This window comes from Moschus berezovskii, chromosome 15 (genome assembly GCF_049115385.1).
Source record: "Moschus berezovskii isolate FMDL1 chromosome 15, NW_MosBer_1.0, whole genome shotgun sequence".
Taxonomy (NCBI): domain Eukaryota; kingdom Metazoa; phylum Chordata; class Mammalia; order Artiodactyla; family Moschidae; genus Moschus; species Moschus berezovskii.
Window position 1 is genome coordinate 29,174,618 of NC_142474.1, and position 21,779 is coordinate 29,196,396.

The 21,779-nt window shown below is 54.0% G+C and overlaps 1 protein-coding gene across 1 annotated transcript in view; it reads left to right on the forward strand.

Annotated features, from left to right (window-relative positions):
• The window catches only part of CDH4 (cadherin 4), a 484,021-nt gene that overhangs the window by 436,195 nt on the left and 26,047 nt on the right, over window positions 1–21,779 (forward strand). Inside the window, exon 7 of the mRNA XM_055433932.2 lies at window positions 9,132–9,304. Coding sequence (XP_055289907.2) covers window positions 9,132–9,304 — 173 coding nt within the window. The remainder of the gene's footprint in view (window positions 1–9,131; window positions 9,305–21,779) is intronic.

Here is a 21,779-nt window from a genome sequence, read left to right on the forward strand (position 1 = left end):
CCGGCCTCCAGACAGGAAACCTGCTGAATCGTGGACAGCCCCGTGACAGGCACTGTGGACAGGAGGGAACAGAGGCGAAGAGCAGGTAAGAAGAGAGACAGCGGGAGCACGCGTCACCGAAGCAAACTCGGGCCGCTCCCTGGCGCGGTGCTGCCAGCCCACCCACACGGGGTGTGGTTGTGGTGAAGGAACGTGTGGTGTTTACTGAAACGGCTCCAAACCAGGACAGGCGGTTAGTGCTCAAAAGATCCAAACCCTTCTTGCGGGGGTAGGGGTTGTGGGGGGGGGAGGGAGGGGGGGAGGGAGTGAGCGATGATTAGCTCGTGCACAATTCTCTGCTTGGCGGGGTCACAGGGAGGGGCGGGGTCGCAGGGGTTAATATTATCAACTCTTAGGCGCCTGTAGGTGAGGCCACACGTGTTCAGACCTCATGGTCATCAACACATGGTCACCCATGTGTTCCATGGATGGTGGTCTCAGCCTTTGTTAGCCCACCCAGGAGACCAGCATCAGATACTGTTATGGGGTACTTCAGAGAGGGGCTGGTGCAGAGGACATGGGAGCGGGGCCAGCGCGGGGCGGGGCCAGCGCGGGGGCAGATGCCCAGGAGTGTCCTGCTTCGGTTCAGGTGTTGGCAAGAGTTAAACCAGGTGATCTGGCTCGTAAGCTGCAGTTCTGACCATGGAGCTAAACTGCCTTCCCTCCCCAGCTTGGGTCTGGAATGCCTATGGACGCAAGTCTCAGAAAACCCAGCTGAAACAAGTAGCGTTTTAGATGAGCGCGTGAAGCCGGCAGGGTCAACATCTCTGTGCCCTTTGCCTCCCTCTCTGATTTCGCACCATGAGGTCACAATGTGGCTGCTGTACCTCCAAGCGTCACATCCACTGTCAGGGGAGAAGGGCAGTGTGTAGCGTGGGAACCATCCCCCTGGAAAAGCACACACAAAAGCCGTGTGTGAGGTGGCCCTTCTCCAGGGTGGGAAAGCATGAACTCCACCTCCAAGAAGCCCATTGTCCAGTTGAGGAACCAAAAAACAGTTGTGCTAGGTAGGAGCCTACAGATGGTATCTGATACACGTGTGGGCAAAGGCCATTAGGATGGGAAGAGTCTTTCTTGCCCCAGGGCCTCTGCATGGGCTGCTCCCACAGCCTGGCCATCCTCCCCCTGACTGCTAGCACACTGGCTCCTCCTTGCTTCTCCAGAGCTGTCTTCCCCTCCGCTCTCACCAGCAGGCCCCTCACTGCACACAGAGGCCTCTGGTCGTATCACCGCTGGGTCCTCTCAGTTTGTTGCCATCACTGCTTTTCCCCTTTGCGGGGCAGAGACCCTGTCTGTCCCATCACCACCTCCAACACCACCATGTGCCTAAGCAAGGGTGGGATTCAGTGACAGCTCAGCCTGAGCCACGGGCCAGCTCGGGAGTGGGGACCACACCACCGTGCCCAGGCCCCACCTCCCTGGAGCTCCAAGGGTGCACAGCAGTTCTGTGAAGGCCTCCTGGAGGGTCCACACCTGTGCAGAGGGAGGAGGCCAGGCCTGCAGTGTGCCCCAGTGGCCGGCAGTGTCTGATGCTAGGTGGCTCAACCCCTGGTCAGGTTTATCCTGCTGATGCTCTAGTCTCACACTTCCTGCCACCCTGCCCAGCCCCCACTTTTCAGGAAACAAGCTCACAGGGCTCAGGACGGACCTCACAGCTCCATCCTCATAACTGGACCCCCTCCTCCCCTCTGCACCAGCTGGGGGTCCATGTCCTTACAAGAGCCCTTCCCTCTGGAAATCAGAGTCGCCGTGTGGTCTTCTGCCTGGAGGGTCTCATGGCGTCTCTTGAGCCTCCCAAGAAAAGATGCCTCCGTATCAATTATTTTTACTATAAAAAAAAAAGCTCTGATTGGAATCTCTGCTTTTCCTAACCCCTTGTAACTGCATGAGGGCCTATATTATAAATTTTGAAATTAATGTCACTTTAAAATATTAAATAGCAGAGAAATCTACATGCTGCAAATGAAGTCAAAGAAACCTTCATCTATATAATGCAGAGTTTTTGCTTAAATAGATTATTCTATTAGTGGGCCCTGTTTATTTATTTATTTTATTTCTGTGCCGGTGGAGGTCCCCCTGAGACTAATGCCACGGACTATTGCACAGATGGCACCAGATACTTGAAAGTCATCTGAATATTAAGAATTTAAATCTTTAGCCTCAGTGATTTGAGCAGAAAGCCAATTATGGGGCTGAATTAGTTTTCAAATTAAACTGCGATTTAAGGCTTGTGAAATTAATCCTTTAAGGCGCATGGCAGCGTTTGTACATGAACTCCTCACAAGAACCCAACCTCTGTCTTCTCCCCCTTTTCCTGCCGACCCGATTAATAAAGAGATGTCCAGCATCTCAGGCAGCAGACGGCATGCCCTCTTAGATGAAAATGCAGAGCGATGTTCAGTTTCATTTGTTAAGATGAAGTCAGGCCTTTCTACTGGGGAGAGAGGGAGACCCAAGGGGAAAGCCCCAGAAGGTGATTTCCTCCGGGATCTCACAGCCCAGCTGGTGGGGAGAGGCTTAATTCCCAGGTTACGACAGAGGCTGCTACAGTGAACGGTCCCAGCAGAGTGCACAGCCGGGTACCACGGCCAAATCGCTCCTTCCCATGGGTGGCCCAGGCTGCCTTGGCGGTGCACCATGACACTGGGGCTACTGGGCGCTTATGGCTGCCCGTGGACCAGACCTGCCCCACTGGAGAAGGGTCAGGCTTAGCGGGGGACTTGATGGCCAGGTCACACCTTCCCAGACACTGGGGGCCAGCCCTGCTCACAACCCAAGGTGCAGTGTAGCCGCTGAACACTTGCTGGAGGGTTTAGGAAGGGGCTCCCTCAAGTGTAAGGAGAGTGAGTCATGGGACACAGGCCAGGGGCAGAGGTAGGGTGCTGCCCAGGTCAAGACCTGGCTCCCAGGTTAAGGCCTGGCCCCCAAGTCAGGAACCATTTCTGAGTGCCCACAAGGGGTGGTGCTGGGGGCTGGGACGAGTGCCCAGACCACAAGCAGAGGCAGTCTCCCCCAGGCAGCTCTCCAGGTTTCAGAAAGGAGCTCCTTCCACCCTGCCTCGGCCTCTTCTTCTAGGAAGGAAGTGAAAATAACCCTGTCCAGGGCCCTGAACACTTATATTTCATCTGGGTTTGTTGCCATGGCAACACTGCCCTTGGCCTTTGGGCTCAGAGCACTTGGGCATGCCTGGGTCACCTGACCACAGAGCAGTGGCCATGGACCTGCCAGGTTTTCAGAATCTGTTTTGAAGGAAACCAAATTGTGATTAAGGCTGAAAAAAAGTCCCATCAGTTTTCCTTTTTTAAAATAACATTTTACCTTCTGATCATCAAGTGATAATCTTTGGAGCAAACTTGGAAGATATAGAGAAAATCACAAAGGAAAAAACGCCCTCTCCCATCTTGCCTGCCACGCAGATTGCCATGAGCACGTCTGTCAAAGATCCCTCTGGTCTCCTCCCTGCACGAACACATTGTTATATTAAAGAACACACTTTAGAAACTGGATTGTTCTCCATTTTGCTGTATATCATGAACACTTTAAGTGTCATGAAATATTCTGGCTTTAAACGATTTCCATTGTGGGAATGTACCACAGTTTATTCAGCCAGTTGTCAGACTTTCAGCATCAATTATGTATTTTTTTTAATTTATTTATTTTTGGCTGTGCTGGGTCTTCAGCACTTTGCACGGGCTTTCTCTAGTTGCAGCAAGCAGGGGCTACTCATCATTGTGGTGTGCACGTTTCCCACTGTGGTGGATTCTCTTGTTGCAGAGCACGGGCTTTAGGGCATGCGGGCTCAGTAGTTGCAGCTGGTGGGCTCTAGAACAGCAGGCTTCAGCAACAGGCTTTGTTGCTTGACAGCATGTGGAATCTTCCCAGCCAGGGATAGAATCTGTGTCCCCTGCATTGGCAGGCAGACTCTTTACCATTGAGCCACCAGGGAAGTTCTCAATTACTTATTGTGCTCCTCGTTTGCACTGCTAGGTGTGAGCTTCATGGTCGGGGACATTTTTCTACTTTTATTTGAGACCATTGTTGATGCACACGCACTTGTGCAACAGAAGACACACAGAGCCCGCATCCGCCGTCCCTGACAGTCATGTGGAAATAAAGACTGGCCGATGGGAACCAGCAGAGGCTGTGTGTTCAGAGCACGGGTCGGGTCACCAGCCGCCATCACAGCCAGACTAGAAGGCATGGAGAGGGAGGCTTGGGCATGCCCCGGTGGGGGCTGGGGGATTGGCAGTAGGGGCCTAGTGTGGGGCATCCTATGTGATTGACTAGGGGTGCATTTTGACTATTCTGGCAGATTTGGGTTTTGTTTCTATTTGGCTTCATCAGACCTTAATTGCGGCACGCGGGCTCTAGAGCACGGGCTCAGTAGTTGTGGCACACGAGCTTGGTTGCCCTGCAGCACATGGGATCTTGGCTCCTGTGTTGCCTACATTCGAAGGCAGATTCTCAACCACTGGACCACCAGCCAAGTTCCTGGCTGATTTGTTTTTAATCTGCCTCTGATGACTCAGTTATCAGAGTCTCCCCTGGTCTGGTCCTGGTGAGTTCTTTCACTCCGTTTTCAGACAGGTTTTGTCTTCCTGTGTGCCTGGTTCATCACCGGCGGAGCCCGGCATGTGAACAGCTGCTGTGGTGACTTGAGGCTGTGTGAGACGGTACCTGTCTCTGTGGAGGATGTGCTTTTGCTCCTGCCGGGGACGCTGGTAACCTAAGTCACCTTAACTAGAGCCGTGCTCCGGCAAGGCCATCTCTTTCCCATTCACCCTCACCCCTGACGTGCCCTTCCAGATCAGCCCAAAGACTCACGCATTTTCCAGGTGCTCCTCCACACACACCCACGGCAAGCCCTGAGCTCAGTGTTTTCACCCCATTCCCATCAGTCTGTTGAAAGATCCACGTAGCTCTTCGGCTGTCAGAAGCCAATTTGGCATCAGCAAACATCTCGAGAGGAAAGACGGCCCCGGGCCTGGGCTCCCCTTTCCAGCCAGACCCCCACCCAAGTCTGCACCGCTGGTGTCTCTCTGCCCTGAATGAGATGCTCTTATTGCATGTGAGGTCCAGCTTCTCTCGTTGTCCTCGGGAGGAAGATTGGTTTAAAATAACATTGTCCACCGTTTGCTAAAAACAGGACTTCCTGGATTTCTTTTAAATACTGAATGCCTCTGGAGAAATTCTACTGATAATTAAATTCACTAAAACTGGGTTTACACACAAGTCTTTGAGAATAGCCATTGCATGAAGCTAGGTGGGTGCGTTTGATGGACTTTCTTCCTATGGCTTTCAAAACACAGAAGTTCCGTATGTTTCCCCTAGAAGACACTCGGTAAAGACGTGTGGAATGAAGGAATAACCGTCCTAGTGGGTGTGCTGCATCTTGGTCTGACTGCAGCCAATTCCCTCTGAAATCCAGCAAATGAGTTCATGTCCCTGCCACCCTCGCCACCCCCCCACTTCCCGCTGCCTACAGCCTGTTCTCTGCATGTCTTTTGTTTAATGATATATTTTTTTAAGATTGATTTATTTACTCTTTTTATTTTTTGACTGTGGTGGGTCTTCGGAGCTGCATGTCAGCTTTATCTCGTTGTGGCGAGTGGGGGCTACTCAGCATTGCGGTGCCCAGGCTTCTCGTTGCAGTGGCTTCTCTTGTTGCTGAGCACAGGCTCTAGGCACACAGGCTTCAGCAGCTGGAGTGTGTGGGCTCCGTAGTTGTGGCTCTCAGGCTTAGTTGCCCTCAGGCATGTGGGATCTTCCTGGACCAGGGATTGAACCGGTGTCCCCTGCCCTGCATGGCAAGGTAGATTCCTAGCCACTGGACCACTAGGGAAGCCCTCTGTGTGTCTTTAAGACATACATTCGACCCACTCTCCTGATGAAAACATCTCCCTGTGATCTTAGAACAAAGTCCAAAATCCTTGCTGTGAGCCCAGCCTACCTCCAGCCCCATCACATGCCCCCACCTCTTTTCCTCAAACATCCAGAGCTCTCCTCTGCGCCAGGGCCTTTGTCCCCGCTGCCCAGAGTCCTGCCCACCCCTTCCCCACCCCACTACCCTCATCTCAGGCCTGCCCTGCTTCCTCTGTGGTCCGCTCCCACCCGGTTACTCTACCTGTTCACACAAGCATTCTTACCCACTTCAAAGCCTAATCCCAGCTGCCAAGGATCTGTCTCTCCTGTGTTCTGTCCCTCTTCACGGGCCTGTTAGGGCTGGGACCATGTCCATATGGCTGTTCTGTACACACTGAGCACAGAGCCTGCTGTCTGCACACAGCAAACGCTCAGCCAGTAACTGAGGGGTGGGGTGAACTGAAAGTCACTCAGTCATGTCCAACCCTTTGCAACCCCATGGGCTATAGCCTGCCAGGCTCTCTGTCCATGGAATTCTCCAGGCAAGAGTACTGGAGTGGGTAACTTTTCTTCTCCAAGGGATCTTCCCGACCCAGGGAATGAACCAGGGTCTCCTGCATTGCAGACAGATTCTTTATGAGCTGAGCCACCAGGGTAGCCCAAGAATACTGGAGTGGGTAGCCATTCCCTTCTCCAGGGGGTCTTCCCAACCCAGGGATTGAACTAGGGTCCCCTGCATTGCAGGAAGATCCTTTACCAACTGAGCTACCAGGAAATTGAGGGCTAAGCATCCCCATACACTGGAATATTATTCAGCCACAAAAAGGAATGAACCCTGAAATCATTAGCCTCAGAGAAAGACACCAGACCCAAAGGCCATGTGGTATATGATTTCATTGATAAGCCATGGTCAGAAGAGGCCGATCCATAGAAACACAAAGTGGACGCGTGTTGCCAGGGCTGGGAAGGAGGATGTGGGGAAGCTCTTAGTGGACACAGATTTCTTCGGGGGGATGACGGAATGCTCTGGAATTAGATACTTTCTACCAACAACGGCACAACAACTGAAAATGCCAGAATACGCTGACTTGTGCACTTTAAAAGGGTGAATTTTCTGATGCGTGGATTACATGTTGATAAAAAACCATATATAAATCTGAGGATTCTATGAGTGGGCAGCAGAGGCTGCAGGCCTGGAGCTCCTTGCCTCCCACAGCGTCAAGCCCCACCCAGCGAGGATGTCCTGTCTTTCAGTCATGAAAAGGTGGGTCCTGAGCCCATTTGTCTCTGGTTAGAGGATGAGGATAGAAAACCTGAGACCTGTAAAACAGATTTCCGCCTTCCTCTTGCTGTTTGCCTTCTTTTCTGTTTCCATAAAATGCATCTGCCTTGAGAAACTTTTATTCAGTTAAAGTCAACAGTAAAGCTGACTCTGTGTCAGGCCCTCCCTGCACGGGGCGGTGGGGGAGGCTGGACAGGCAGACGAGAGGGCCTGCCGGGCACACACCTCGTGCAATGAGAGACTCTGGGAGCATGCAGGAGAGACCCCTGCCTCCACCATGGACATCTCCACCATTGTCTGCCCAGCTCCTCGCGCAGAACCATCCCAGAGCATGTGTCTGATGAATGAAGCCCCCTACTCATCACCACCTTGGATCCCAAGAGGTCTGGAGGCCCCCCAGCCTCAAGCCAAGTTCAGCCTCAGCATAAGCCATCACCTCCAAAAAGGACCCGGTAGAGGATGGTGCCCACACTCCCTCACTCCTGTGGGCCCTCGACAGCACACTGTTCCAACCTGGGAACAAGGAGCTGAACCAAGAACATGCAGATGAGGACAAAGGCAGCATATCCCAGGCCCCAGGGGCAGGTGCAGGGCTGGGAGCCCATGCCAATCAGAACTCCAGGTTGCAAACAACAAAAGTAGTATAGTGTTAGTTCAGTCATGTCTGACTCTTTGTGACCTCATGGACTGTAGCCTGCCAGGCTCCTCTGTCCAGGGGATTCTCCAGGCAGGAATACTGGAGTGGGTTGCCATTCCCTTCTCCAGGGGATCTTCCTGACCCGGGGATCAAACCCGGGTCTCCTGCATTACAGGCAGATTCTTTACTATCTGAACCACCAGGGGAGCCTAAAATAGCACAAGACAAGAAGGGGAATATATTCTAATATTGGTTTAGGTGTACAAAACATCTGTAAGGGACCTTCCCCTCAATTTTGCTGTGAACCTAAAACTGCTTTATAAAGAAAAGTCTTCATTTTTTTCTGTATATAGAGAAGAGCTTCAGGTGCAGCTTGACCCAGGGGCTGCCCAGTGAGAGATGGTCACTTGAGCCTGCCATGCCTTTGTTTCCTCTGAGATGGCCCTGTCCTTCAGTTTCCATCTCTGTTGCCACAAAGTGACCACAGCCTCCAACCTCACACGCTGGCCCAGCCAAGTCCAGGGGCAGGGATGGCACACTGAATTCCCAGAAACCCCAAAAAGCACATCCCATTGCTCCCAGGCTCTGACTGGATATGGTGCCCACTGCTGACCCGATCACTGTGGCCAAGGATGGGGGGCATGATGATCTAGCCAGGGCCTCCCAGTGGGGAAGGGCGGACACCAACAGCAATGCCACACCCTGCCCTCAGGAGACAGGGGACACTCCCGGGGAGTCGTCTGCAGACCTCAACCCTGGCGCCTGGTGGGGAGTGGGCACTCACCACCTCTGGGCTCGCACACCCCGAGTTTACTCCACCCGCTTCTGCATCCTGTGTGCACAGCATCCCCTCTGTGGGGTCTCTTCTCACTTAGCATCCTCGAGTGCCTATTAGGCACCTTCTGGATACAGCCCTGTCTCTTTACTACGTGCTGAGCCCCCACCATACCGGCTGGAGCCTTGGGCTGTGTGGCTCAGGAGGGAATGTGCTGGGTTTTGAGCCGGAATTGCAGGCTGTGCTGACCCTGGGTGGCTCCCTCTCCTGACGAAGTCAGAGCAGCAACCTCAGAGCAGACCTGAGCTTGGGAAGAAGGCCCCACCCCCGTGGTTCTGCAGGGGGATATGGGGCTGGGCGAGGGACAGACACGTTCCCCAGGGCCTGGTAGCAGTCCAGCCCACGGGTAAAGGACGACACGCACCACATCCAGCCTCCAGGAAGACATGACTGCGGGAGACATCTGCTGAGGTGTGTGTGAGGGGAGCAGCGGGAGTGGCAGGCGAGTCCTACATGAGCTGCCGTCTCTGTTCCAGGCACCTACGTGATGACGGTCACAGCCAATGACGCGGATGACGCCACCACGGCCAACGGGATGGTGCGCTACCGGATCGTGACCCAGACCCCGCAGAGTCCCTCCCAGAACATGTTCACCATCAACAGTGAGACGGGAGACATTGTGACAGTGGCTGCTGGCCTGGACCGAGAGGTGAGGTGGGCGCCGTGAGGCTGGGGCACGACCTCCCCGCTGCAGTCTGTGTGGGAGGTCACCATGGGCCTGGGTGGAATGGTGATGTTCGCCGCTGCTGCCGCCAGAGGAATGGAGGAGGGGGGATCACGTGTATATGCAGTGGATGACAAGTTTATGGTGTGGACCATGTGTGTATATGATGTGGGTCACGTTCATATAAAGTGGGTCACATGTTCATATGAAGTAGATCACATGTTTATATTGTGTGGATCATGTGTTTATAGGATGTGGGTTGCGTTTTATAAAAAAAGTGGATCACATTTATATGAAGTCGATTGTATTATATGGATCATGTGTATTATGTGGATCGTGTATTTATATGATGTGGATCATGTATTGATATGAAGTGGATCACGTTGATATGAAGTGGACTGTGTGTATATACAATGGACCGTGTGTATACTCGGTGGATCACATGTATAAGTAGTCGGTTTTGCATGTATATATAGTGGATTGCCTGTGAATATGGAGAAGATCACATTATGTACAGTGCATCATGTGTTTATATGCAGTAGATCACTTGAGTGTGTAGTGGATTGCACATGTAGATAGAGTAGATTGTGTGTATATGCAGTGGACTGTGTCCACAAGGTGTCGTGAATGGATGAGGTCGAGCTAACTATGAAGTCGGAGGCCTCTGAGAAGAGATGGCCTTGCTCTGAGCCTTGGAGGCTGATATAATCAGTTATATCTCCTCCCCTTTGGGACTAAAGGCCCACTTTTTCTGAACACTGCATACCACCCATCTAACTGGTTCTGAGCAATCACAGATGCCCACCCCACAGACTCCTTTCGATCAAAAATTTTCACTGAGCACCAATTTTGTGCTGGAAACCACCAAGGGTGCCAGACAGAGAGCAGTGGACAGGGCAAGTGGTGACTGCTTGCATGGGGCTACTTCGCAGGAGGGAGGAGTGGGTGAGGGGGGATAATCCCCACAAGATAAATGAGTCCAGGTAGTGGCATGGCTTATAAGGAAACGGCATCATGTGCAGTCCACAAAGGATTTGGTGTTGGGGGGATGTCCAGCGAGGCCCCATCCTGGTCTCGGGAAGGGTGTGTATGAGTGTCCCAGGGCTGTCCTGACAAAGGAAGTGCGTCCTCTCACAGTGCTGGAGACCATGAGTCCAAGATCCTGGCAACCGTGGGCTCCAGCCGGGCAGAGCAGAGGGTCCCACCCACCTCCCCTGGGGGCAGATCCACTCCCCAGCCCAGCACAGCCTCGCTGGCCTCCACCACCTCTAAAGAGCCCCTACTCATTGCTAGATGAGCCTGGAACTCAGGTGAAGGAAGCAGAGAGGCGGGAGCAGGTAGTACCAGCCCTTGGCCCCGATCGCCCAGCCTGCTGAGCCATCACCTGCCCTGTTTGAGATAATGAGCAGCCTGCCGCACGGTCCTGCTGGGAGCCTGGCTGCAGTTTCAGGCTTGGAGGAGAGAAGAGGTGTTTCCAGGGCCTCTGTCCCGAGGAGAGAGGGCAGCACCCAGGGGACCTTCTGCAGAGCAGGGAGACCCCAGCTGGGAAAGCTCGGGGAAGCTGCTGGTTCTGAAGGCACAAGGTGGCTCTGAATGCCATGCCCCTGCATTCCCGTGAGTGGCCTGCGAGCTGTCCCTGGTTTGCCTTTACCTATGAATAACCGGGCAGGTGTGGAGTGGGACAGACAGAGGACAGGTGGACAGCCAGAAGCAGGAGGTGTAGGCATGTCTGCTACTCGTGCAAGTGTGTGCTGAACTCATGCATGGAAGAGCCTGTTCCGGACAGTGGGGCACCCTGGGGACCCCAGCATGGGCCAAGCACTGTGTGCATTGTCACATCTTAGTCCTTGAAACAGCCCTGGGGGGGACTCCTGGAGCAGCGTTTCTTTCCAGATGAGAAAGGCGAGGCTGCAGGGCTCTTAGTTGCCCAGGGCCATGGGGTCTCAGAGCTCAGGAGGGGCTCGGCCCCCATACCACCAACTGTCCATTGTTGTCTGAAGTTCACATTTAACTGAGCAGGCTCTGTTTTTGTTTGCTCTGGCAACCAACCCTAAAGCAGCCGCCTGCTCTGGGCCCAGGTGGGGGCAGGGGTACCTCCTGGAGATTTCAGTGTGCTTACCCCCTTCTGCATACCCCCTCCTTGGGATCTGCAGCATCTGGCTGGCTGCCCGGCACGTGATGGACCAGCCTGGCTTCGAGTTCTCAGCAACCCAACCAAATGAGAAGAAACAGCCTGGGTGGTGCCCAGCCCCATGTCCTCTGATCGGCTCAGTCCCACCCCTGAGGCCAGTCCTCTCCTTTGGGACTGCTCCTGGGTCGGGCATAGGCTCACTGGCTGCACCCCAAAAATCTCCTCCCCCCAGAGCAGGTGGTTGCTGAATCTTAAGCGGGTCAAGTGAAATAATTAAGCACAAGCTGTCTGCACTAATTAGCGCGTCCACAGACCAGGACTGCGATTATCCTGAGCCAGCTGCTGGCCACTCCTCCCGCCACTTTCCCCTCTGCGGGATGAGCCCTCAGGTGGCAGGGGGCAGCCTGGGAGGGCCCAGCCCAGGAAAGGAAAGCCCTGCAGACAGAGGGAGGGGGAGGGTGGACCAGGACAAGGGCAGCAGGACTAGCACCCTGAGGTCCCCAGCACCTGAGCTCCTCGGCCCTGGCATCCCACTGCCTGGCCCCACCACCACCACCACTCAGACTCTGTCCCACCCCGCCCCCTCCTGCCACCAGACTCGCTGGCCTCTCCCATCTGCCTCTTCCCGTGTTCTCACCAGATGCCACGTCCTCAGGGAGGCCCCCCAAACTCTTCTCTCATTGAACCTGCAGTTCCTACAGAGCCCAATGTGGGGCAAATACTCTGTAGACTTTTCTTCTTTGCTGGGGGTCCCCTCCTGTGGGCCTGTATGGCCCATGTCATATGCATGAGCCTCTCTCCCAGCACCCCTGCACCCCACCATCAGGGCAGCATCCCCACAAGGAGACATGTGACCCAAGAGGGTGGCCAGTGTCCCCAGCTCCAGTGAGGGACAGGGAGAGACTTGGTGAGGGGCCGAGAGAAGGCTCCATCCTCAGACCCCAGGTCATGTGAGGCCAGGATAAGGACACAGTGTGGATGGACGGGTGAGCTGGAGGCTTGGTGGCCCAGAGGGAGGGACCACAGCCAGCCTGTCTGGAGCCACACAGGCACCTGGGACCAGCGGGAGCTGGGGGCACGAGGATGGTGGCCTGGGGCTTGAAGCCACACAGCGGGTGGGTCAGAGAACGCACACAGGGTTGGGGGGCTCGCTCTGAGCCTCCCCCAGGGAAATGGTCATTCACGTGGGTGGCGGGGAGAGGGAGGGAGCAAGGTGGCGTTCACTGGGCACCTACTGTGTACCATGCACTCCCGATACTAACCGCACTAAAGACAAGCCCCTTGGGGCAGCCAGTGCCCAGCTGCTGGGGACGCCATCCACTACACGGTCCACTACACTGTCCACTTCTGTCCCGAGCTGCCCCCTATAGGTGGGATGCCAGACTCCCCTGACTGGCAGTGGCCGGTATGTCTCCACTTAGAAACAGACATTGCAGGGCCTCGGCTGCACGTGTGGAGGATGCACCCACACTGTGTGGGAACTCAGCCTGCCACGCCTTTCCCGTGTGGTTTCCCAACACGACCTGTGGCTTAAACGTACAACAGACCACAGGCAGGGCCTTTCTGCTCTCTTTGAAGGATGGTGACCACCCCCAACCCCACTCCTGTGGACAGAGGTTTCCTCTTGGCGGGGAAACACTGAAGGTACTTCTTTCAGAACTGGCTTCCTGTTTGCAGAGTAAGTCGTCTTTAGAAAGGAGGAAAATCCACAAACATAATTGCCACTGTGTCTAATTAGGCAGAGCTATGTAAATCGAGCATTTCTACATGATTAAAATGTCAGGAGAGCCGGGGTGACACAGGAGCGGCTGAGTGTCTCTCGCATCCCCATCATCGGAGGGGCTCCTCTCGCTAATCCTGCTCATCTGCCTCCCTCCTAATTAGAATATTTATGGCCTGATAAGCCAGGCAGGTGGTGCTCTGGAGGGAGGGTAGTCACTGGGCTATGTGATCTGCCTGTCCAGCTCCATCCTTGAACCGCTGACCATGGCTGGCTCACCGTCTTGAAACTTCTCCCAAAGGTGGGCCAAATTCACCATATTATGGTTCATAGGACTTTTAAGAAAGCAACTCCAACACCTTTCTATATTTTTCAAGCATCTCCACCCTATGTGGCTATCAGATGAGATTTCACAGAGAGTGATGAGTGATAAAGATGGCTTATCCCCGGGCCAGTGATGATCGTGACCTCCACTAACTTTATGAATTCACTCATGGGACTCAGCTCAGGTGGAAAACATTCTTAGTGACAAGACCAGCATTCCCCCTTGCTCACAAGAAGCATCACAAAAGGCCACATGGGAAATTCCAAAAATTTGTTTTCCTGGGAAATGAGCTCTCTGTAAGACTTTAGCAGGCATCAGGGGGAGTGGGGTCAGCGGCAGTCTTGGACCAGGCAGAGTTCGGTGCGTGTCGTTAAATCGCTAAGATGTGTCTGACTCTTTGCGACCCCATAGACTGCAGCATGCCAGGCTTCCCTCTCCTTCACTAATCCCAGAGTTTGCTCAAGCTCATGTTCATTGAGTCAGTGATGCCATCCAACCATCTCATCCTCTGTTTCCCCCTTCTCCTTCTGCAATCTTTCCCAGCATCAGGGTCTTTTCCAATGAGTCAGCTCTTCGCATCAGGTGACCAAAGTATTGGAGCTTCAGCATCAGTCCTTCCAATGAATATTCAGGGTTGATTTCCTTTAGGACTGACTGGTTTGATCTCCTTGCTGTCCAAGGGACTCTCAAGAGTCTTCTCCAGCACCACAATTCGAAAGCATCAATTCTTTGGTGCTCAGCCTCCTTTATGTTTCAGCTTTCACATCTATACATAACTACTGAAAAATCCATAGCTTTGACCATTCAGACCTTTGTCAGCAAAGTAATGTCTCTGCTTTTTTATATGCTGTCTAGGTTGGTCACAGCTTTCCTTCCAAGGAGAAAGTGTTTTTTAATTTCATGGCTGCCGTCACCATCCGCAGTAATTTTGGAGCCCAAGAAAATAAAATCTGTCACTGCTTCCACTTTTTCCCCTTCTATTTACCATGAAGTGATGGAACTGGATGCCATGATCTTAGATCTAATCCCTTGAATTTGTCACCTCCACTGTATAATCTTAAGGGATTTGATTTAGGTCATACTGAATGGCCTAGTGGTTTTCCCTGTGTGTGTGTGTGTGTTAGTCACTCAGTCATGTCTGACTCTGTGACCCCGTGGACTGTGGCCCACCAGGCTCCTGAGCCACAGTCAACTCCAGGTCTTGTTTTTGCTGATTATATAGAAGTTCTCCATCTTTAGTTGCAAAGAATATAATCAATCTGATTTCAGTGTTGACCATTTGGTGATGCCCATGTGTAGAGTCACCTCTTTTGTTGGAAAAGGGTATTTGCTATGACCAGTGTGTTCTCTTGGCAAAACTGTTAACCTTTGCCCTGCTTCATTTTTTACTCCAAGGCCAATCTTGCCTGTTACTCCAGGTATCTCTTGACTTCCTACTTTTGCATTCCAGTCCCCTGTGATGAAAGGATATCTTTTTTGGTGTTAGTTCTAGAAGGTCTTATAGGTCTTCATAGAACTGGTCAACTTCAGCTTCTTCGGCATTAGTGGTTGGGGCACAGACTTGGATTACTGTGATGTTGAATGGTTTGCCTTAGAAGTGAACAGAGATCATTCTGTCGTTTTTGAGACTCCTTCCAAGTACCGCATTTTGGACTCTTTCATTGACTATGATGGCAACTCTATTTCTTCTAAGGGATTCTTGCCCACAGTAGTAGATATAATGGTCATCTGAATTAAATTCGCCCATTCCTGTCCATTTTGGTTCACTGATTCCTAAGAGGTAGATGTTCACTCTTACCATCTCCTGCTTGACCACCTTCAATTCACCTTGATTCATGGACATAACAATTCAGGTTCTTATGCAATATTGTTCTACAGCACTGGACTTGATTTTCACCACCAGACACATCCACAGCTGAGCACTGTTTCTGCTTTGGCCCAGCCACCTCATTCTTTCTGGAGCAATATATTAGTAACTGCCCTTCACCCTTCCGCAGTAGCATGTTGGACACCTATCAGCCTGGGGGGCTTATCTTCCAGTGTCATATCTTTCTGCCTTTTCATAATGCTCCTGGGGTCCTTGGGGCAAGAACACTGGAGTGGGTGCCACTGCCCTGCAGTGGACCATGTTCTGTTAGGACTCTCCGCTATGGTCCATCCATCTGGCGTAGCCCTGCACCACTGAGTTACCACAGCTTCGTTCCATTACACAAGTCCCTCTACCGTGACAAGGCTGTGATCCAAAAGGGGGTTCACTGTATCCCACTGGCCAAGTCTGAATCATTTTTGCCAAACACTGTTTTTAGGATACCAAATGTGGCTTTGTAGCCTCAGAGAAAAAAAAATTGCCCATTGAATCCACTGACGCCCTCACATTGGGTCCTCACCCCTGAAGTCATTGCACCCCCAAAAGAAGAACAGTGGGAAGAAGAAAAGTGATCCTAGGAGGGTCTCAGGGCTCCAGCTTGCCTCCAACACTGGCCTCACCCGTGCCATCCAAGGGTCTGCTCAGTCACAGGATGGTCCTGTAGACGTGGGGGTCTGGCAGCGAGCAGGGCAACCCCTCCAGGACCCACGGCCCGTGCATCTGTCTTCACGGGGACCCTTGATACCACACTCCTGGCCATACTGGGTCCAGCTGGTTCCCAGGGTTTCCTGATGTCACCTCCCTGCCAGCCTCCATTCAGTGCTGTCACAGTGGGAAATAAGCCCCAGGGAAAGCAGATGACAGCATTTCCTTTAGAGAAAGATGAGAAATGCAAAATAAAAGCCAAGGTCTGTGCTGAGTTCCCTGATGGATTCTCTCCATGCGGGACAGAGCCATCAAGACCATAGAGCAACAGCCCACAGAGCATGCCCAGGAGTGGCGCAGGCCCTCGGTCCCTCAGGCATGTGGAATCTTCCCACAGCAGGATTCAAACCTCTGTCTCCTACACTGGTAGGTAGATTCTTTACCACTCAGTCACCAGGGAAGCCTTGTATTCTCGCTTTTGACAGTGGCTTTTAAGAGAAGCAGCAGCAGACCTGGGGCCTAGAGTCTGGAGCCATCAGGAGGATGGACTGGGGTACCACTGGGCACAGGCCAGCTTCCCATCCAGGTCAGGGTGGTGCCATCTGGCTGAAGCTGTGGGTGCAGAGTGGGTGCCCTGTGAGGCTGTTCAGCCTGTAGTCAGCCTGCAGGCCCAGCATGGGATGCGGGTGCCCGGGAACCCCACAAGGCAGGAGTGGAGTGTTGGCACCTGAAAGTGTCATTTGGGTCTGCGAAGCCCACTGTGTTCAAGTGGGTGGCATTTGGCACCTCTGCAGCACTCTGCTCCCTCCCCACCCCCCAGACCACTGTCTACCTCAGGGCCTTTCTAGCCCTGAAGGATACCCAGGCATCAGCAGTGACTCCCCACCCCCAGCCCCCCAGGCCTGGCCCCTCTAACCTGCCCTTCCAGTGGAGTGGCTTGCTTTGGGCATTTCCTACAGCCTGTGAGCCTTTGCGGGTCTGGCCGTTCTCACTGAGCATCTAGCATTCAAGGCTCGTCCATGCTGTGGCTGGGGTCAGTGCTTCACCCCTTTTCGTGACTGAATCGTATTCTGCTGCAGACAGGAACATTTGCTCCTCCCATCGTCAACTAGTGGGCATTCAGACCACTCCCCGTGACAGGTGCTGCTGTGATCACAGACCAGCCCCTGCTTGGATGCCTATTCTCGTCCTCTTGGGCATATACCTAGACATGGACTTGTGGTCAAAAGGTGACTGTGTAAATTCCCAGGACCCGCTGCCTATTTTCCACAGTGGCCACACTCTCCATGCTTTTTGGGACAAGTCTCCATGCACTTGCGTGAACAGGTCATCAGCCTTGTGGCTCGCCTCACGCCCAGGGCCCATCGAGTGGGTCCCCAGTTGTGTTCTCAGGCCCTGAGGACACCCACGGGCTGAGCACATGAGAACCAGACACAGGCAGGCGGTTAGGCTGCACTGTCTCCAGGGACAGGCTGGCCCTGTCCCAGAAGCAGCAGGGCAGCAGGGCCCGAGCTGCGTGTCCTGGCAGCCCCAAGTGGAGAGGGCCGAGAGTGGAGGGTGCAGGAATCTTTGATGCTTTTCTAGGGCAGGCCAGCCAGCTGCATTATTGATGGATGTTCTGCAAAATTTAAATGCTGAGCTACGGGGAGGTGAGTGAAATTTTCACCCCAGGGACTCCTGCTTGCAGTTTTCTTCCCTCCTCCCAAACTTGAAAATGGTCAGATCATGTTTTAATAAATTCACTGCAGCACCACTGCTGCCCGGCTCTGGGGGCTCTGCACCTGGCAGGAGCAGGGGAACTGCTGGGCAGCTGCCAGGCTGACCAGCAGGGGCACCTGCTCAGTATGCCTCCTGGTGGCCACAGCTATCACCAACCATCCTTCAGCAGGTGGCCCACACCCCCACCTCCCTCCCTCTCCACTGGGGTGGGCGTGTCATAGGGAGAGCAGAGGTGGAGGAGGAACGCTGGCCGATGACTGGCCCAGAGCTGGGCCCAGGGTCCTCTCTTGAGTCCCAGGGGGTCCCAGGAAGAGGGATGCTGGAGTTTGGGATCCAGCCGCCCATGGCTCACCAGTTCCGACCTGAGAACCCAATTTGATCAGCTGCAAAGTGGGGATGGTATTGCACCCTATTCCCCAGGGCTGGCCGAAGGATGGGTGGGGATACTGCATGTGGTCTATGGATCCACCAGCAGAAGGCACTAGAGTCACCCTGAAAACAGCCCCACGCAGCCCACCAACTCCAAGGCCCCTCCCCAGCCTCACGCAAATGGTGACAAGCATGCTAAGGCCAAGAAGCAAGGCCCAAGGAAGGCTTTTTGAATAAAAACATCAAATCTCTTACTCACGCTGCTGCTGCTGCTGCTAAGTCGATTCAGTCGTGTCCGACTCTGTGCGACCCCATAGATGGCAGCCCACCAGGCTCCCCCGTCCCTGGAATTCTCCAGGCAAGAACACTGGAGTGGGTTGCCATTGCCTTCTCCAATGCATGAAAGTGAAAAGTGAAAGTGAAGTCGCTCAGTCGTGTCCAACTCTTCGCGACTCCATGGACTGTAGCCTACCAGGCTCCTCCGTCCATGGGATTTTCCAAGCAAGAGTACTGGAGTGGGGTGCCATCGCCTTCTAGACCCTCCCAACAAGTAGAGCTGGAACATTTGCAAGAGGGTGTCTGTCCAGGGACGTTTCCCAGGGTCCACCTGGTCCCCGCCACCCACTCTTGGGTGACTATTATGAAGTCTGGAAAGTATACTTTCTAAAGCTAAAGCCACAGCAGAGCCTGGCCCACATTCCCCCAGTGCCCCTGCGATGACCTGTCCGAGCCCAGCTGAGCTGGCTGGATCTCAGAGGCCCCACCCACGGGGAGACACTGGGCTTTGCTGGGTCCCTGCCCATATTTCCTCCTTCTCTCTGGATTTTCTTTCTGCACCCCGCACTCCCCTCACCCCCGCACCACACAGCCTAGAAGGACCCCACCACCACCACCACCTGGCTCCCAAAGGCAGGACCGGCATGCCCTCTAGTGGTGGTTGTCTGTAGAATACACACTCGCACAGGCACCAATGTGCACACTCCCAGACGTGCACACACAGACATACCACATGTACACACAAACATACACATATACATGTGCCTACACACGTACATGTATGTGCACACACTGGTACATAAACATACACGTGCACACATATGGGTCCAGAAACACAGGCATACACACAGGTACACAAGCTTGCACACGCATATACACCCATGCAAACACACACATGAAGTGTCCCCGTGTCTCTGAGATGGTTTGGTTCTCCAGTGTCGTCTTAGGGCTGCAGCTCATAATGGTCCCAATGTAGAGGCAGTGATTCTACAATTAAAGAGATAAGAAAGACTGGAGGGGTGACTTCTTGCTGCAGTCAGTCACGTGACAGCAGTGTCAAGGGGTGAACACTTTCCCTCCTCTGCTCTAATGAAATCTCTCCCTTTGCTGTGGGGTCCCAAGAGCCAAGTTGGCGTGAAGTCCCTCCTCTCAGCCCTCCAGCCTGGGTCTCCCTCCCTCCCTGCCACCAGACAGTCACACGGGCAGAGTCCCGATGCTGAGGCCATGGGATAACAGGACAGCCTCTCCCAACAGGGTCTCGCCATCTGCTTCCAGGCAGGCCAGCGTGGGGATGGGGCTGTTTCAGGGGCCTCGGTCCCGTCAGTGGCCTGGGAAGGGCAAGCTGAGGCCTTGGTTCCCGGGGTGACCACACACTGTGTGCCATCAAATGACAGCTATGGGGGGCAGGGATCTGAGACCAAGGCTGGGCCGTGCTGGTTTCTTCTGGAGGGTCATGGAACACTGCCTGTGCATCCGCTGGCTTCCAGCCATGCTGCAGCCCTTGGCATCCTTGGCTTGTGGTTGCTCCAGCCTCTGCCCCATCTCATGTGTCCTCTGCCCTCATCTTTTCTTACTGGACACCTGTTGTTGCACTGGGCTGCCCTAGGGCCCAGGTCCATCTCAACCTTCACTTTATCTAAAAGGCTCATGACGGACTTGAGAGCACAACTTAACCAGTCACCAGGTTGTCCCATCATCTCTTTACTGTCCCTGAAGAATGACCTCAGCTGGCCACCGAGAGCAGGCTGGGAACAGAGGTGGGCGGCTGGGGCCCAGGAGCCAAGTGCCATCTGTCTCGGGCCGGCCGTGTGGCCCACATGTGGCCCATTTAGGGAGGAGTCGCCTGCACTGGGCAGTGGGCTCCTGAGCCGCGTCTTGCATGTCCTCTTCCCCATGATGCTCATGCGGAGCAGGGCCTGGGCAGGTCAGGCGGGAGGCCCCGCACCTCCTTCCTGCTTCTCATCTCCCAGGACCCCCGGTGGCCAGAGCCCTGGGGGTGCCCCGCAATGGGACTCTGGATGCCTCAGCCCCACAAGGTCACCAGCCCTGAGGTGGTCTCCATTTAACACTGACCCCAGGAGCCCCCTCCCTGACTCTGCCTGCTGTAGTTTATGTTGTGGGAGGTCCAGAAACATCTGCAGCCAGGCCTGTGGAGGGGGTCAGTCCAAGGGGCATCCCCAATGCCCACACCCCTCCTGTGCCAGCTGTCATAGGACAGGCCTGTCCGAGGTGTGCCCCTGGTATGGCCACCGTCCTTGGCCCAGGCCAGCGTCTAGCACAGCTGGAATCAACTAGCAACCGACCAGTGCCTGCAGAGCCAAGCTGCGATGCAGACGGTCACTGCGGGTGCTGGGGAGGGTCTCCTCCGCCAGTGACAGTGTGTACCCCTGCTCGAGATGCCGGAGGGAGAGCTCTGACCACAAAGTCCTGGGCTCTGGAGCCCGGCTCATGGGGCAAGAACAGGCAGAGGGCTGCCGTGCTGATGCTGAGAAGAAAAGCAGGGTCTCAGGAGAGTGGGTATCTGTCAGGGGGAGCAGGTGTGCACTTGTATTTTATTCAAGGAGGGAAGGCCTTGCTGATGGGCGCAAGCAGTGTCAGAGCAGGCAAAGCAGCCCTGCATGACCCTGGCGGGGGAGGGGAACGTGCGTCTGAGGAACAGCAAGGAGGCCCCGTGGCCACAGCAAAGTGGACGAGGCAGAAGGGGAGAGAATGAGGCCGCCGAGGCCACCACCTGCTCCTGGGACCCGTGGCTCCACCCCAGGGAGCAGAGGTGAGCCCCCCGCTCTGTGTTAATCAGACCCTCCAGGTGAGAGGGGCAGGATCTTGTCAGCACCTGCGTGTGTCTCTCGGCTTCCATTTCTCTGCACGATGAGAGGTGACAGAAGGCGCTCTAGGCTCTGTTGGCCTGGGTCCACCCCCTTCCCCATACTTTGTGGGCTGGGCCTAGATATTCACAGACGGAGCTTTAGAAATAAACAGTCATGTTTAGGACTAATTTCTATTCACGGCAGGTGATGCTGGTTTGCCATTTATAGCAGTGGCAGAAACTGCTTTTTTTTTTTTACCTTTTTATTTTGTATGGGGGTATAGCCAATTAACAATGTTGTGATAGCTTCAGCTGCACAGCAAAGGGACTCAGCCACACATGTACATGTCAAGCTCCCCTCCCATCCAAGCCACCACAGAACACTGAGCAGAGTTCCCTGTGGTTATCCATTCTGAATATAGCAGTGTGTATATGTCCATCCCAAACTCCATAACTATCCCTTTCCCGCCACTCCTTCCCCCTGGCAACCATAAGCTCATTCTTTAAGTCTGTGAGTCTGAGAAACTGCTTTTAAATGTGTTTACTTTAGTACAAGAATGTGTTTGCTGTCAGGGACAACCTGCAGACAGAACTGGAGGGGG